Source organism: Arvicanthis niloticus, chromosome 6 (genome assembly GCF_011762505.2).
Source record: "Arvicanthis niloticus isolate mArvNil1 chromosome 6, mArvNil1.pat.X, whole genome shotgun sequence".
Lineage (NCBI taxonomy): Eukaryota > Metazoa > Chordata > Mammalia > Rodentia > Muridae > Arvicanthis > Arvicanthis niloticus.
In genome coordinates, this window is record NC_047663.1 from 99674928 (window position 1) to 99689742 (window position 14815).

Consider the following 14815-nt stretch of genomic DNA (forward strand, 5'->3'; position numbering starts at 1 on the left):
AGCTATAAATTTATCTCAATGTAACAATATTTTACAAGGCGGGGGTGGGGGGGGGCGGGGGAGAGGAACAAAAACCCCGTGGCTAATGATGAATACACTGAGATTAGGATAAGTCAGAACATGGTTGCATTCTGATGTTAGCAGATTTATGTCAAGGAGGAGTAGGCTTCAGAGCAGAAGCTCTCAATAGAGGTCTTTGCTGCAGCTGTCACCAGCACCGATCGGGAGGGGGTTGGGTATTGCTGGCTCTCCCGCCAGACTGTTTTAGGTTTTGTGTCCATACTGTCTTTCTCCTTTCTCAATAAAATGAAAAGCAAAACACAATAAAACCCCTCAACTTGGGTGTGGCTACATCTCAGTAGACCAAGTGCTCACTTGCCTTGCTGACACAAAGGTCTAAGTTTGATTCCAGGAATTGGTTAAAAAGTCAGGGAAAGAAAGGAAGGGCATATGGGGCCATTTGCTCCAAGACCACTAAGTTTTTTGATTTTGAGAAAGGATCTCATGTGAACACTGTGAACTTTTAAAGTGTATTTAATCATCCAGATCTACCAAGCACCAAGACTATGTACAGGCACTAACCCAACCCCATCATGGAAGCAGCTGGAGGGGTAGTTTAGCCTGTGATGAGGATGAGCTGTCATTGGTTGCTTGACACACAATCTAATTACTCCCCTGCCCCAGAGCTGAGACCAGAACTCAGCACCTTGTACACTAAGCAAGCCCTTGCCTCTAGTACACGTCCCGCCCCCCCCCACCCCCAGCCCTCTTTTTATTTTTCCAGGGGGTCTCACCAAGTTTCCCATGGAGATCTTGAACTCAACTCAGCCTCCTGAGTACTGGGATGTTAGACCTGTGCAATCACCTGTGCAGGGCTCTCATTCCTGTGCTGATGGGACCTCCCACAGCTCCTTACCACTCCAGTATGACTCTAGGGGCTACCACCATAGTAAATGCTGAGAGTCAGTAGCTTTGGGGAATTTGGTTGTACAGTTTTTCATGTACAGTCATGAGTTATAGAAAACAGAAGCAAGACCACCCTAAAGGAATATTAAGTAGACAGTATCTTACTATCTGAAATCATACCTGTCCCCAAACAAGAGTCAACACTAATCTCTTGACACTTTATTGTCACATCTGCTTTCGGGAAACAAAACTGCCTTGCTATGTGGTGACAATTTTGGAATTTTGATGTTTTTTAAAAACACAGAAATATGTTTCTGCTTTAATGCCAGGTGTGGGATATGGCACTGCTTCAGATTGTCCACAGCAACTGACTATGATTTGCCTCATGCTCTAGCAGAGGCATGGTTTTGTTAGAGGCGTGCTTAAATAGTTTGATTGTGTAGTGTTTGGAATTCTGGAGTTTTCAGAAGGTATATAAATACGGCCCAGTGAGGCAGTGTGGGTTGTTGGTTGGTTGTTGGTTGCTGTTGGTCACAGTTTGTTAAGCAAAGAAGAAAAAAGAAATTAAATATTCTTACAGTGAAGATTAAGCTCCCCGCAAAGAACTCCGTGCCCTCATTAGCAGGAAGTAGTCTAATGACCACACTACCCCTTTCCCCTCTATCCTTTTCCTCCTATCTAGTGTTAGGGGTTGAAAGGGTGGAAGAAAGAAGAACGCACAAAGTAACCACCAAAAATGCCAGCCACCAATAACCCCACCTGGATGGGTTTACTGTTATAGCTTCTGAGGAGGGGGGTGGTTGTGTGTAGTCTATATTTGGGCATAGTAGGTCCACACTCAGACTACATCCAGCTTTAGTTCATAGGGAACATTCTAGAATGTCAACCTGTTTGCTTGGGTATACCAGGCCCACAGGCTTTAGCAGAGGGTAGGAAGGAACAAGAATAATCTTGCTTCCCCTGCATCCAGGACCAGGAACAAACACCACCACACATTATCCGTATTCTTTAAACAGAGACCCAAAATAATTTTAATGCAAATGACAAACATGGGTTAGTCAGTCTCTGCCACATGCCCCACCCCCTGAATTACAGTACTTTATAAAAATGTAAGACATGCAAACTAAAGTTCCTTTAAATACAGTGACAGGTTTGGTCCTAATGCTTGCTTCTTGGATATTGCAGCTGACTCCGCCGCCATTCCTCTTTGATAACTAGTGATAAGCACCAACTGAGAGCTGATCCTACTTACAAGGGTGAATCTGTTCTCCCTCACACCCTCACCTCTTCTTAGGATCCCAAAGGCAGGGCACAGAGCAGGAGAGGCACTTCTCATGTCATATGTGGCTGTAGGCACTGAATGCTGGTCACAGTGGCAAGCAGAGACAACCCACAGGGCTATTCCAATTGGACAGGGACATTTCTGTAGCCCCCCAGGGTTTCTGAGGTGGGAATTTGTGCTGGCTCAGGTCAGCCTTTCATGTCTCTGGTTCTAAGGTGGTTTGTTTCCATCACGATCATCAGAACATTTTTAAAACAACTATTATAGAAAAGCCCCCAAGGGGAAGGTCTAGACACCAAGGGGAAGGTCTAGAGAACACTTTAGATTGGCCTCCTTCCCTGGGCCTCACAAGACATGGAGCTAACTCTCCAATCTAGCCAATAGTGAGCTGCAGAAAGTTCAAGGCAACAGGTGATCACCTGTCCTATCTCTGCCCTGTGTCACCTTGGCGGTCCCTCTAAGGGAAGGAAGGAGAGGATAGAAGAGAGGGAGGGAGGGAAGTCAGTTTGTACTGAGGAGAGGTCAATGATGACCCTAAAGCCACTCAGACCCAACATCCCCCAACTTTACTGGAACTGAGCTAGTGGCAAATATCCCCTCAAGCATGTAAATGTGTTTAAACAACACAAATATACACACCCTGTCCCAGAGTCACCTCTCCAACTTGATGCTCAAAAATGGAAGAGGTATCAGAGGGAGAAGGCTGCCATCATAGAGCTCCTGGGGCTCGGGTGTGGACATCACTCCTCCAGCACTGCTGAAAACCTCCCCACGACCTCATGTTCCGGGGCATACTTGGAAATGATTGGATTTTCCTTTGAGGACCATCTTAGGAGCCATGGCTCTGGGAATCCTTTCCTGTCTCCCTGTGGGGAGGATAGGATGCTCTACAGAAGTATTCTCTGGTGAAACCCAGTGGGCACTACCCAATGAATGGCATTGGACCAAGTAGACCTCTGTTCAGAGCAACTGAGATCCATCAAGGCACTTAAAAGCAGACACGGAGAAAGTGAGCCCCTCTCACCCTGTACACTTTGAATCCCTGCTGTTCCATCATGGTTGGTGGTTTCTCTAATCGGTTTATGGCGTGTGTCCTTTACTAGATTTCGAGACTCATGAGGGATTGTTTTGAAAGAATATCCCTTGCACCGGACATGTGACAAGACCCACTCATGTTGAATGATGGGTGGGTGGATGAATGAATGGAAGACAGATCTTCCGAGGCTCCAGAAATAGGGGCCTAAAGGAAGCATCCACATTAGAAAGGGCAGGAAGAAAAGGAGAGACCTTCCCATGTAGGTCAGGGAGGAGGTTGCCCAGCCTAGGGCCTGGGGATGGGACACAAGTGTCCCAGATGTAAGCAGCGTGAAAGAGGCAGGAAGAGATGGTGAAGGCCGAGATGTGGCTGGCAGTGGGGTCATCTCATTGTGATGAGACTGGTAACATTTACAAGATGGCTCTGCTCCCCTGGTTCCAGGGGTCTGGACCCCAGTTTTAGTGCATTTAACCATGTTGCAGGAAACTCACTAGAAATTCAGACACCCAGGATCACCTCTTTGATAAAGGATTCTGAGGGTCTTGGAAGTAGACTGTGAGTCTACAAGTAATAGATGCTCTATGGAATTACCTATGGATAATCAATGCCTAAACATTATATCTGTATCAAAGGATCACTATCCTTAAAGCAAAGATCAATAAATGTGTGTGATGACCTAACTCATGGCAAGGGGGTTGGGAAATTTTGGGTCCCTTACAGACAAACCAGGGCCAGTCTTTGCCCACTTCTTACATGAACTTAGGTTTAATATCTGAGCATTGATGTCCTGCGTTTGGGCCTCATCATCCCACCTGTGGCTGTCAGAGTGGAGTGGGCAGGGGAAGAGGGGCAGGGCAAACACCTACAGAGAGTCTGCTCCCAAAGACTGGCTCTCCCCACCTTTGGCCACACCCACACCACAGGGCCACCCGTGAGAAGCATCCTGTGGATTTCCACATGGCTGATCTGGCTGGGCCTTTCTGAGACTTTCAGTAGGCAGGCATCTGAATGCCAGCTTTCGTCTGTGATCCCAACAATGCAGAAACTCCTCTTCTCTGTCTCTTCCTCTTCATAAAAGCTTTTAAAGGAAACAATATGTTTGCTAGGAAAACCACAAAAAAAATGATTATATACAAAATGGTTATGTGACTGTGGGTGCCAGACCATGGGAGACTGCCCAGGCTTCTGACACCTATTTGCGCTTCCTCAGGATCATATACATGAGACCACTGATGAAAGTGAAGGCAGAGGCCACCCAGGCCAGGATGAAAGAGTAGCCATAGCTGCCTTCTTGCAGTAGGTAATACAATCCGATGTTCTGTTGGTGAAGGTCTTGGCGCCGGTCTGTATAGATGGAAGCCGCGATTATGACACACAGACCTGTCAGGAACAAAGCCAGGGTTCAGAAATATTGCAGACCATGCTATAATCTGGACCCAGCCTAACACTTGTTAATGGCTTCCCACCAGCTTAGGATACAGGCCTCAAGTCCCTTCCATGACTTACGAGAGCCCATTTGGTCTGGCCTCCACATTTTGCCTCTCACAGCTCGGCTTCTTCATCCCAGGACTTCTACCTGGCATATGTCCCTTCCACTCCACACCCGGACAACACACGGTACCCAAGCTCAGGCTTTGGGGACACCTTCCCTTTTCCCCTAAATCCAAACTCCTCCATACGGAGTGTGGCCAGCTTCTCCTTTCTGGTTATTCCCCAACTTCCCTCCTCCAGTGATTTTGCTGGGGTGTGACACAGAAGCGCTGTACAAGCTACAGGAGAAGAGCTTCATTTTGCAGGAAAGCCCGTGTGTCACCTGCTAATGGTCTGTCTGTTCTGAGTTAACTATAAGTCTACAAGCCATCCAAAGTGGTGACTGAGAGGCAAGACTCCGTGGCCTTAATGTGTGCAAGAGAGATGAGGAGGAGGAAAGGTAGATCTTACAGACTAGAGCAACCTGCCACGCAAGACCTTGAAATTGATTTATTGTTTGCCCTGGCTCTCCACTAGAGGGAGCCCAGGAAAAGGATGAGGAAAACAGGTTTTGCTCTGGCAGACTGTCAGCTATTGAATAACGTATGCTCTAAAGAGTCACTTCCTGGCTGTTTCATGTGTGTACAGGCAGTGCAGGCTGTCTCGTGTGTGTGTGTGTGTGTGTGTGTGTGTGTGTGTGTGTGTGTGTAGGCAGTGCAGGCTGTCTTGTGTGTGTACAGGCAGTGCAGGCTGTCTCATATGTGTGTCTGTGTCTGTGTGTAGGCAGTGCAGGCTGTCTTGTATGTGTACAGGCAGTGCAGGCTGTCTCATATGTGTGTCTGTGTGTGTGTCTGTGTGTGTGTAGGCAGTGCAGGCTGTCTCTCGTGTGTGTGTCTGTGTCTGTGTGTGTATCTGTGTGTGTGTCTGTGTGTGTGTAGGCAGTGCAGGCTATCTTGTGTGTGTGTAGGCAGTGCAGGCTGTCTCATGTGTGTACAGGCAGTGTAGGCTGTCTCGTGTGTGTGTGTGTGTGTGTGTGTGTGTGTGTAGGCAGTGCAGGCTATCTTGTGTGTGTGCAAGCAGTGCAGGCTGTCTTGTGTGTGTGTGCAGGCAGTGCAGGCTGTCTTGTGTGTGTGCAAGTAGTACATGCTGCTTCCATTTTCACTTACAGGACATGAGCTGGATGGTGGCCGTCATGACAAACCTCTCTCCCTGCTTGAGGCGGAAGAGCTGGAGCAGAAAGATGAGGAAGGAGATGCAGGAGAGGATGGTGGAGAGGATCATGGTGGCCTGCACCGCCTGCATCACAGAGTAACCTGTGGGCAGAAAATGAAGGCTTCACACAGAGGGTCATAGGACTGTCTGCAGCCAAGCATGTCCACGCAACCTTTGGGCATTGTGACATAGAGTTGTCATCTATAAACTTCACACAGATCTGCACAACCAAGGTAAACTCATGTCTTAAGCGAATCTACAACATCCTGTCGGGCCCCATTCCTAGTCATTGTGCTCCATGGGCCACAGACTAGATACACCTGGGCAGTGCGAGTGTTGGTGCTACCTGGCAGTTTGCCAGCCCACCTCCCTCTCCTCCTCCAGCCAGGCAGTGGACCAAATACCAGTTTGAACAGAGGATGGAGCCAGAACCAAGACTCTGGCTTCTCCCTGCTCTGGATTGCAGCTCCTAGCTATTTGGCTTGGGAAAAGGAGACTCTTAAAAGAGCAACAGCCAGGGCCCAACCTTTGATTTGCATGATGGCTGGAGGGAGCTTAGCTATAAAGGCTCAATGGGGCATTAACAGCAGTGGATCTTACCACATTAAGCTGCACATCAGGGTCCTGCTTCCTATTTCCCTGTGGCAAACTGAATTAATCACCTGACCCCACCCCTCAAAGTCCAAGATCAGGGGTAAATAAGCCAGCAGGAGGAGGAGGGTTCCCTGGGTAGGACTTGAGGGGAATGGACTAAAGGACCTTGTGGGGTATTAGGAATGTCTTCTGCTTTGCTTTCAGTGGTGGCTTGCTAGGATTATAAACAATTGTCAAAACTCAACGCACAGAGGAGTCCTTAAGAAGTATGCATTTTCATGTTTGTAAATGATAGCTATATTCTAAAAACTATTACCAGACTTCCCTGAGACAAAATGAACGGAACATCAGGCACTGAGAACACTTCTAAAGTCTCCCAGGGAATTTCAAAGTGGGGCAAGGTTGTGACCCCACGGCTTTGAACACTACTTATTAAATTTTTCAAGGAGCCACCTAGGATGGCTCATTTAAAAATGCAGACTCCTCAGTCAGTCGGCACTCTGGGGTGGGTGCCAAGATGCTTTATTTTTAGCAAGTACCCCAGGTGATTCATATCCTGTGACGAAGCAAATGTAGAAACTGGTTTTGTGAGGAAAAATGGCTCTGTGCTTTTAGAATAGGTTCCTTGGTGACGAGTTGCAGAGTGTGCCTGGTGGCCATGACATCAGTGTGGGTGAAGCCCAGCAAGGGCACCAAAAGCAGAAAGTCAGTCAGGGGGAGGGATGTGACCTTGCTGTGGTTTCGGGGTTTCTGGAGGCCTCGGGAATGGGCTCACTTCAGGGTTAGAGCCTCATAATACCTGCTAAGGTATCCAGGCCTCCATAGCAGCAGCTTCTGTATTCTTGGACTTAACCATTTTTGAGATGTGTCAGTTAAAGGGAGAACCCAGAAAGTTCCAGAAATCAAAATCTGAATTTGCCATGCACCATACTGGATCCACAAAATAAAATGACATGCGGAGATTGTATTCGATGTTGTAAGTCTAGAAACTACAGGACAGAGGCGGCGTGCGCAGAATCCAAGCGCGTTTGTATCACTTCGCATCCTTGGGGATCCTTGTGGGGTTTCAAGACCAGTCCCTGCACAGCTACGGGGGCTGCAACTGCATTTGGGTTGCTTAGATTTTGGTTTTCTTTAGCACAATAAAGCGGTAGGGAGAGGGTGGGCTGGAGAAAGCTCACTGGCTAAGGCATCTGCCCCATGTTGGACAACCTGAGTTGGAGTCACAGAGAACTGACTCCCACAGGTTTTCTCTGCTGTCCACATGTGTGCCATGGCCTCTGGCAAACAGAGACAGAGGGAGTCAGTTGGGTCAGATTTCACTGAGGGTCTCTGGCTTTTAGTTCAGCATTTTCTTCTGTTTCCACAGCTTGTGACACCAGTTTACCACTGATGACACAGTACAGCTCAGATACATTTACACAAGAAATACATTTACATGTGGAAGAAGTAAGAGCTGGCACAATGATTTTTTTTCCAGGAGACTTCTGGTCACATTATTATTTCTTCTTCCTCTTCCTCCTCCTCTTCCTCCTCCTCTTCCTCCTCCTCTTCTTTTTCTTCCTCCTCCTCTTCCTCCTCTTCTTCTTCTTCCTCCTCCTCTTCCTCCTCCTCTTCCTCCTCCTCTTCCTCCTCCTCTTCCTCCTCCTCTTCCTCCTCCTCTTCTTTTTCTTCCTCCTCCTCCTCCTCTTCCTCTTCTTCTTCCTCCTCCTCTTCCTCCTCTTCCTCCTCTTTTTCCTCCTCTTCCTCCTCTTCTTCTTCCTCTTCTTCCTCCTCCTCTTCTTTTTCTTCCTCCTCCTCCTCCTCCTTCTCTTCCTCTTCCTCCTCCTTCTCCTTCTCCTCCTCCATTTTGGGGATTTTGTTCTTTTTACAACTCTTTTAAAATGTCAAAACCATTCTTAGCTCATGGGCCATACCAAAGCAGGTCTTGGGCTGCATTTAGCTGGTAGTTCACTGATCCCTGATTTAAAAGGCAGTAATACAGAGATTCCCACATGGAGGCATGGAACACCAAGAGCAGAGGCACCAAAACACCACTTCTAGGCACAGCAGTGGTCCAGTTTACCACCATAGCTGGCTGTTCCTGGGGCTCAGTCGACATGACATACAGGGACAGAGAGCAAACAGATAGGCCTGGATCTTCTGAGATAGGCTTGACTGGGTCTCAGTAGGGAAGGGAGTGGGGATGATGAAGCCCCAGCCACCCACACTCACCTTCAAACACCTCAGTCAGGTCATTGATCTCTGTACAGTTTGTGCTGTTGGTGCACACTCTCCAGAGGTCAGCTGAGAAGCCGTCTCCTACCCACCAGGCCTGCAACGGCAAAGGAAGCTGCTGCTTAAGGATGAAGATCCAGAGTCCTACTGGGCCCCGGAGTGGGGCTCACTGCTTCTCAAGGGCAGACCCCTTCTCAAGTGAGTCCTCTGGGGACTCTGTTCAAATGCAAACTTGTGAGTCAAGAGGCCTCAGGTCAGTTTTGGGTCTCTACTGAGTTCCATGGGATGGCAGGCTGCAGGTCTTCAGAAGGATCTGAGGTGGCTCATGTTCTCATGACCCGTGGGAGAAATATACTGAGGGTCAGTGGAGGCCAGTTCCACCAGAATGGCCGGGGGGTGGGGGGGGTAGGAGAAAGGGTGACACCAAGGGGCCAGGAGATGGAACACATAAGAAAAAAAATAAAATCATAGCATGTGGAGGAAAGTGGGTGAGCTCAGGGAGACAAATGCTCAAGTTTCTCTTCCATGAAGAACTGGACTCAGGGTTGTGTAGTTATAGGCCATGGGACTAGGACCTGATCAGAACCCAAAAGAGGTGGGAAATAGAATGTAACTGAATTCCTATGATGAGCAGAGGCAGGGTGATAAGTGTGAAAGGAGAAAGACCCAGCTGGAGGGGGGAGGAGGGAGGAGGGGCAGAGGGAAGGGAAGGGAAGGAAAGTCAGATAGAGGGAGAACCACGAGAACAAAGTCCAACATCACACAGGTATGAAGATGCCACTATTAAACCCATTACTCTGTAAACCTAAAAATTAATTTCAAAAAAAGTTTCACCGGGGCTGGTGAGACAACTCAGGAATGAAGACAGATCTTCCTGAGCCCGATGACCTGAATTTGATCCCAGGATCCATATAGTGGAAGGAAAGAACCAACTCCAGAAAGTTGTCCTCTGGCCTCCACACATGAGCCACGGCTTGTGCCCCACCCAAAGGAATGAAAACTATAAATAAATGCTTAAATGTTAAAGTATTCAAACAAAAAAAGCATTAAAATAAAAACTAAAAGCAGAGCATCCTGCAACCAGCGGAGGGATTCTCTGCCTTAGCCCAGTACCTTCCCTTTCCCTGCCCTGAGGGCCTCCTGCCCACCCACTGGGCCCACAGCCATCCATAGGGCAGCAGATTTCAAGCCGTACTGAACTCTTGCAGGCTGTCTCACGTCCTCGTCCTCCTCTCGATGTCAGGCTAACACAAAAACCTGGGTGTCAGAGCACACTCCTGCCCCAGGGCCTGTCCAGCCCTCTCACTAGGCCTGGGACCTTGCTGGAGTCCCAAAAGACTCGATGCAGGAAACGAAAACAAAAATTCCAGAACAAAATTCAGTACAATTTTTCCCACACTCTGGGCCCTTTCCTTGGCAGCTCCAAATACTTCAAGCCAACACATCTATGTAACCTCAGCCTGGGCCACTCAGTAGCTCGGCAAGACCCTCCAACAGGCAGGCTGTGTTCATATCCCCCCCTGGCAGTGTCTAGAACCAGGAGCCTCTGGGATGGTTCGCGTCCTAGCTAGGGCCAGGACCGACTGGTGGTTCAATTCCTTCTCTGAGACTCATCAGAGGCAGGTCCCTACCTCCCAGACAACTCAGGATAATGCACATGAGGGAGTCACTGGACTGACAGGTGTAATGATTAATGTTGCCACTGCTAGGATTAAACAGGGTGGATATGTGGGCAGTACTGGGTGCCATATCCACAGTGCACTTTAACTCTTGGGATGTATGACCATGGCTGTCGACTTGGTTAGACAAAGAGATGACTAGGAGAGTCTAAACACACTTCTATGTGTCTATGAGGATGTTTCCAAAGAAGGCTGACAAGGACGAGTAACAGAAGAAAATAAGGCTTGCCCTGAATAATATGGGCAGAGTGATCTACCCAGTGAGCTGGTAGCCTGGATGGGAGGAAGCTGAAGGAAGGGTGTGTGTGTGTGTGTGTGTGTGTGTGTGTGTGTGTGTGTGTGTGGTGTATCTGTCTGTCTGTATGTCTGGTGTGTCTGTCTATCTGTGGTATATGTGTATATGTATGTGTGTGTGTGGTGTATCTGTCTGTGTGTCTGGTATATCTGTCTGTCTATTTGTCTGGTGTGTGTGGCTGTCTGGTGTGTGTGGCTGTCTGTCTGCCTGTCTGTGATGTGTGTGTATCTGTTTGTCTGATGTGTGTGTGTCTGTCTGTGTGTCTGGTGTATCTGTCTGTCTATTTGTCTGGTGTGTGTGGCTGTCTGTCTGCCTGTCTGTGATGTGTGTGTATCTGTCTGATGTGTGTGTGTGTCTGTCTGTCTATGTACAAGTGCACGTAACATGCAAGCCCTTTTTTTCCTGAGTGATAGTGTCTACCACTTCTAGCACCTTTGCTGACATGGGAATGCAGTGTCCTTGGCCATTCATCATGGACTGGATACCAGCAGCTCTCCGGGAGTCCTCTAAACTTCAGTGCCATACCGGGGCTGCCGAGGCATTCAGCAGCCTTGTAGTCTGAGCAACTCTGGGGTCCTTAACCTCTCCAGTGTGAGACAGCTGCTGTTGGTCTACTCAGCTCATGTCAGCTAATCTATATTTCACACACACATACTAGAAAGACACACAAACACCAGGCACAGACACACATGACACATACCACACAAATACACATGCATATATTATACACATACAGACACCAAAAATACACGTACACATAAATATTAGACAACACCACACACACTACACAAATACACATCACACAAGCACACACACATATACAGACAATATGACACACACACACACACATCACACATACAGACACACAGACATACACACACTCCTAGAGTTCCCCACTGACTTGGCCTTCTGGGCAGTTTTCTCCCCTTTAACAGTCTGCAGTTTGAAATGATGAGATGAAGCCCAGCTTTTGGGTCAGGACCAGGTCTTTGTTAGAAGTATCACTTCCTGCTGGGGGCCGAGAGGGTATTAGATACTCTCTTGCTATTATAATAATACAGCTGCCAGTCGGACTCTGAAGAAACCAGTTACATGCGGAGAGTTTAGAAAGTTCCACTGATGAGATCTATGGGGAGTCCACGAGTAAGCTCCTAACACAGGGGTCTAGCTAGTAACATGGGTGCCTGGCTAGTAAGAAGATGCAGGGGACTGGGAGATGACCTGGGTAGGTCATACAGGCTGATTTTGTTCCTTGTAGGACAGCTGTCAACACCTGGAGGAAACATTCCTTCAACTCCGAGTGGAAGCAAGACTGACACCAAGTGACAAAAGCCAGGGATGTTGCTAGGCCATCTGCCAGGCACAAGATGGCCTTCACATGAGTTACCATGCCATTAGCCATGGTGAATACAACAGCAATAAGCATGGGTGTGTGGGCATCCCTGTAGTAGGATACAGGGCCTTTGGGAATACACCCTCCTGGTGTGTAGTATAGCTGGGCGAGTGGCAGTTATATTTTTACCTTATTTTTAAAAATAGATAATCAAGACCCACAGTATTAGGTTTCACTGGCACTATCAAAGTAAATCTGTGTTGCTTGCTTCTCCTGCTCTTCTCTTCCCTCCTCCTGACCTGACCATCCCCTACACCATAACCTCCCCTCTGCAGGTACCTCACACATATCCTAGGATCCTCCCCCCACAACCCCTTCACCTTCTCAAATCCTTGGGAGGTCCTGTTGTTCGTTTTCTGTAACTCCTTTGACTACTTCATACGTGGATGCCCTCTCCTCCCTCTCAGCCCTCCTCCTCCTTCCCCACAGAACCCCCTCTTCTTTCTAACGATTTCCTTTGTACTTTCAAGTCTTGCCTGATGGTTGTGTGACCCACTGAGTTTACTTGGTCATGTCTCCATGAGTGTGGGTGGGGTTATTCACTGAAATGCAGGCAAATTAACAATGGCTACACTGCTGAGCAGAATGCTGTCATTTGTTTTCCTGACTAGAGCCATTTGACAAAGGTGAGGTGGGATCTCACAGGAGTTTAAATTTGCATTCCCCTGATGGCTAAGGATATTGAACACTTAAAAAAAAGTATTTATTTGTTCCATGTATTTATTTTGAGAACTATCTGTTCAATTTGTTTGTCCATTTATTAACTCCTTGCGTGTGCGTGTGTGTGTGTGTGTGTGTGTGTGTGTGTGTGTGTGTAAACTAAGAACCACAGGAGAGCTGGATTCGCCCTCATGTGTGTGAGTCTATGTGTCTGTTTGCGCGTGTGTACACATACGTGTACATGAGTGTGTAAGTGTGTGTGTGTGTGTGTGTGTGTCTAAGTTTTACAGTTCTTTATGTATTTTAGATATTAGCTCCTTGACTGAAGTATAACAGGCAAAGCTTTGGAGAACGTATTTTGTATTCTAACTTAAAAAGTAAAATAGGAGCTGGAGAGATGGTCCAGAGACAGTTCAGCCAAGAGCACAGGCGGCTCTTGAAGGGGACCCAAGTTCAATTTTCAGCGCCCACATGGCAGCTCACAACCATCTGTAACTCCAGTTCCAGAGCAGCAAGATCCTTCCCTCTTTGGGTACCAACCAGCATAGGTGGTGTACACAAAAAGCCCATTAACATAAAATAAAGCAAATAAATTCAAAGAATAAAATAAAATATTCAATAGAAAAACAGAAGAGCTTTCTAACTCCACATGACAATGGCGTGGAGATTGAGAACTGCAAGAGAGCCATGCTCACCCTCGGGGGCTTCTGGGAGGCGAGCATCACAAGAACTACCCCACCTTACAGGACCTCATCCAGACCTGAGCCTAGGACGAGATGCCTCAGAGAGAGGACACCTCAATCACAGTCACTTGCTCCCTGTTCTCCACCCTGATCTATGGACTCCTCGGTGGCTGTTGGGAACAGGAACTTACATTGTCAATGGTTGAAATGAACAGGAGTGCTGTAGACACGATGTGGAAGATGATGATGAAGGCAAGAATCACCAACATGTTCACAGGGCAGTGAAGGCCAAAGGGGCAGTGGGAAGTCCAGAGAGGGATGAGGCAGCAAAGACAGCAAGGGACAAATCCAAACCTGTCAACAAGCAAAACTCAAATCAACAACTTTTAACAGGATCTTAGAAAATTTACAACAGCTCTTCCCATCTTCCTGCTTGGAGCTGTCACCATACCAAAGTCTGGAGAGCTCTGCAGTACTGAACGTAGGTGGACCAGAGGTGGCGAAGATCAATTCAAATCTCTAACTCAGAGCTGAGACCTGTCGAGTTCTTGCTTTGCATGCAGGAGGCCTGGGATTTGATTCCCCACCACTGCATATGCATGGGGCACCTGCCTGTAATCCCAGGATTTGGAAAGTGGAGGAGGGAGGATGTCCACTAATTTCAAGTCCTTAGTGACATAGTGAGTCCAAGAGGCCAGCCTGAGTTACACGAGGCCCTGTCTCAAAAGCAACAGAGCCCAGACACATGGATCTACAAGTACTTGTCACACCAACAATGGGAACCTAATTCCTGGAATTCCAGGTGGAGGGAGAGAACTGACTCCACAAAGTTGTCCTCTGACCACCACATATATGTGGTGTTATGCATGCAGACATATCATACACCATATGTGCACATATATGGATTTTTGGTGCTTTTTGTTCTTTGAGACAGGGTCTCACTATGTAGTCCTGACTGGCCTAGGACTCACTGTATACCAGGCTAGCCTGGAACTCACAGAGATCCACCTGCCTCTGCCTCCCAAGTGCTAGAATTAATTGTGCCACTGAACTCAGCATACATATACATTTGAACAATGTTGGCTCCTGAAATATTCATACAGTGTATGATAGATAGGTTTAATTTCATTTTTCTCTCTGATCCTACAGAAGACTACACTTCCCAGAATCCCTTGCACTTAGGGTGGGCCGGTACAGCAAAGTGACATGGAAGCCTCATACCTTGGACTGAGATTATGATTGACAAGACTGGATGTTCAACCCCTGAGATTTCTGGGTAATTTTTTAAAACTCTGATAAGACAATCTGAATAATATAGAACAGGAAGCAACTGTGACATGAAGTCAAAGCCCTATACCACACTCAGGAAAGACAGGCCTACTCAGTGT

General features: G+C 47.6%; 1 protein-coding gene across 1 annotated transcript in view; it reads right to left on the reverse strand.

Annotated features, from left to right (window-relative positions):
- Window positions 1-1910: 1910 nt before the first annotated feature.
- The window catches only part of Emp2 (epithelial membrane protein 2), a 32155-nt gene continuing 19250 nt past the window's right edge, over window positions 1911-14815 (reverse strand). Inside the window, exons 2-5 of the mRNA XM_034506692.2 lie at window positions 13619-13781; window positions 8715-8814; window positions 5861-6007; window positions 1911-4604 (exon numbers count right to left, since the gene is read on the reverse strand). Of these exons, the coding sequence (XP_034362583.1) occupies window positions 4417-4604; window positions 5861-6007; window positions 8715-8814; window positions 13619-13696 (513 nt within the window). The 5' untranslated portion in view covers window positions 13697-13781 and the 3' untranslated portion in view covers window positions 1911-4416. The remainder of the gene's footprint in view (window positions 4605-5860; window positions 6008-8714; window positions 8815-13618; window positions 13782-14815) is intronic.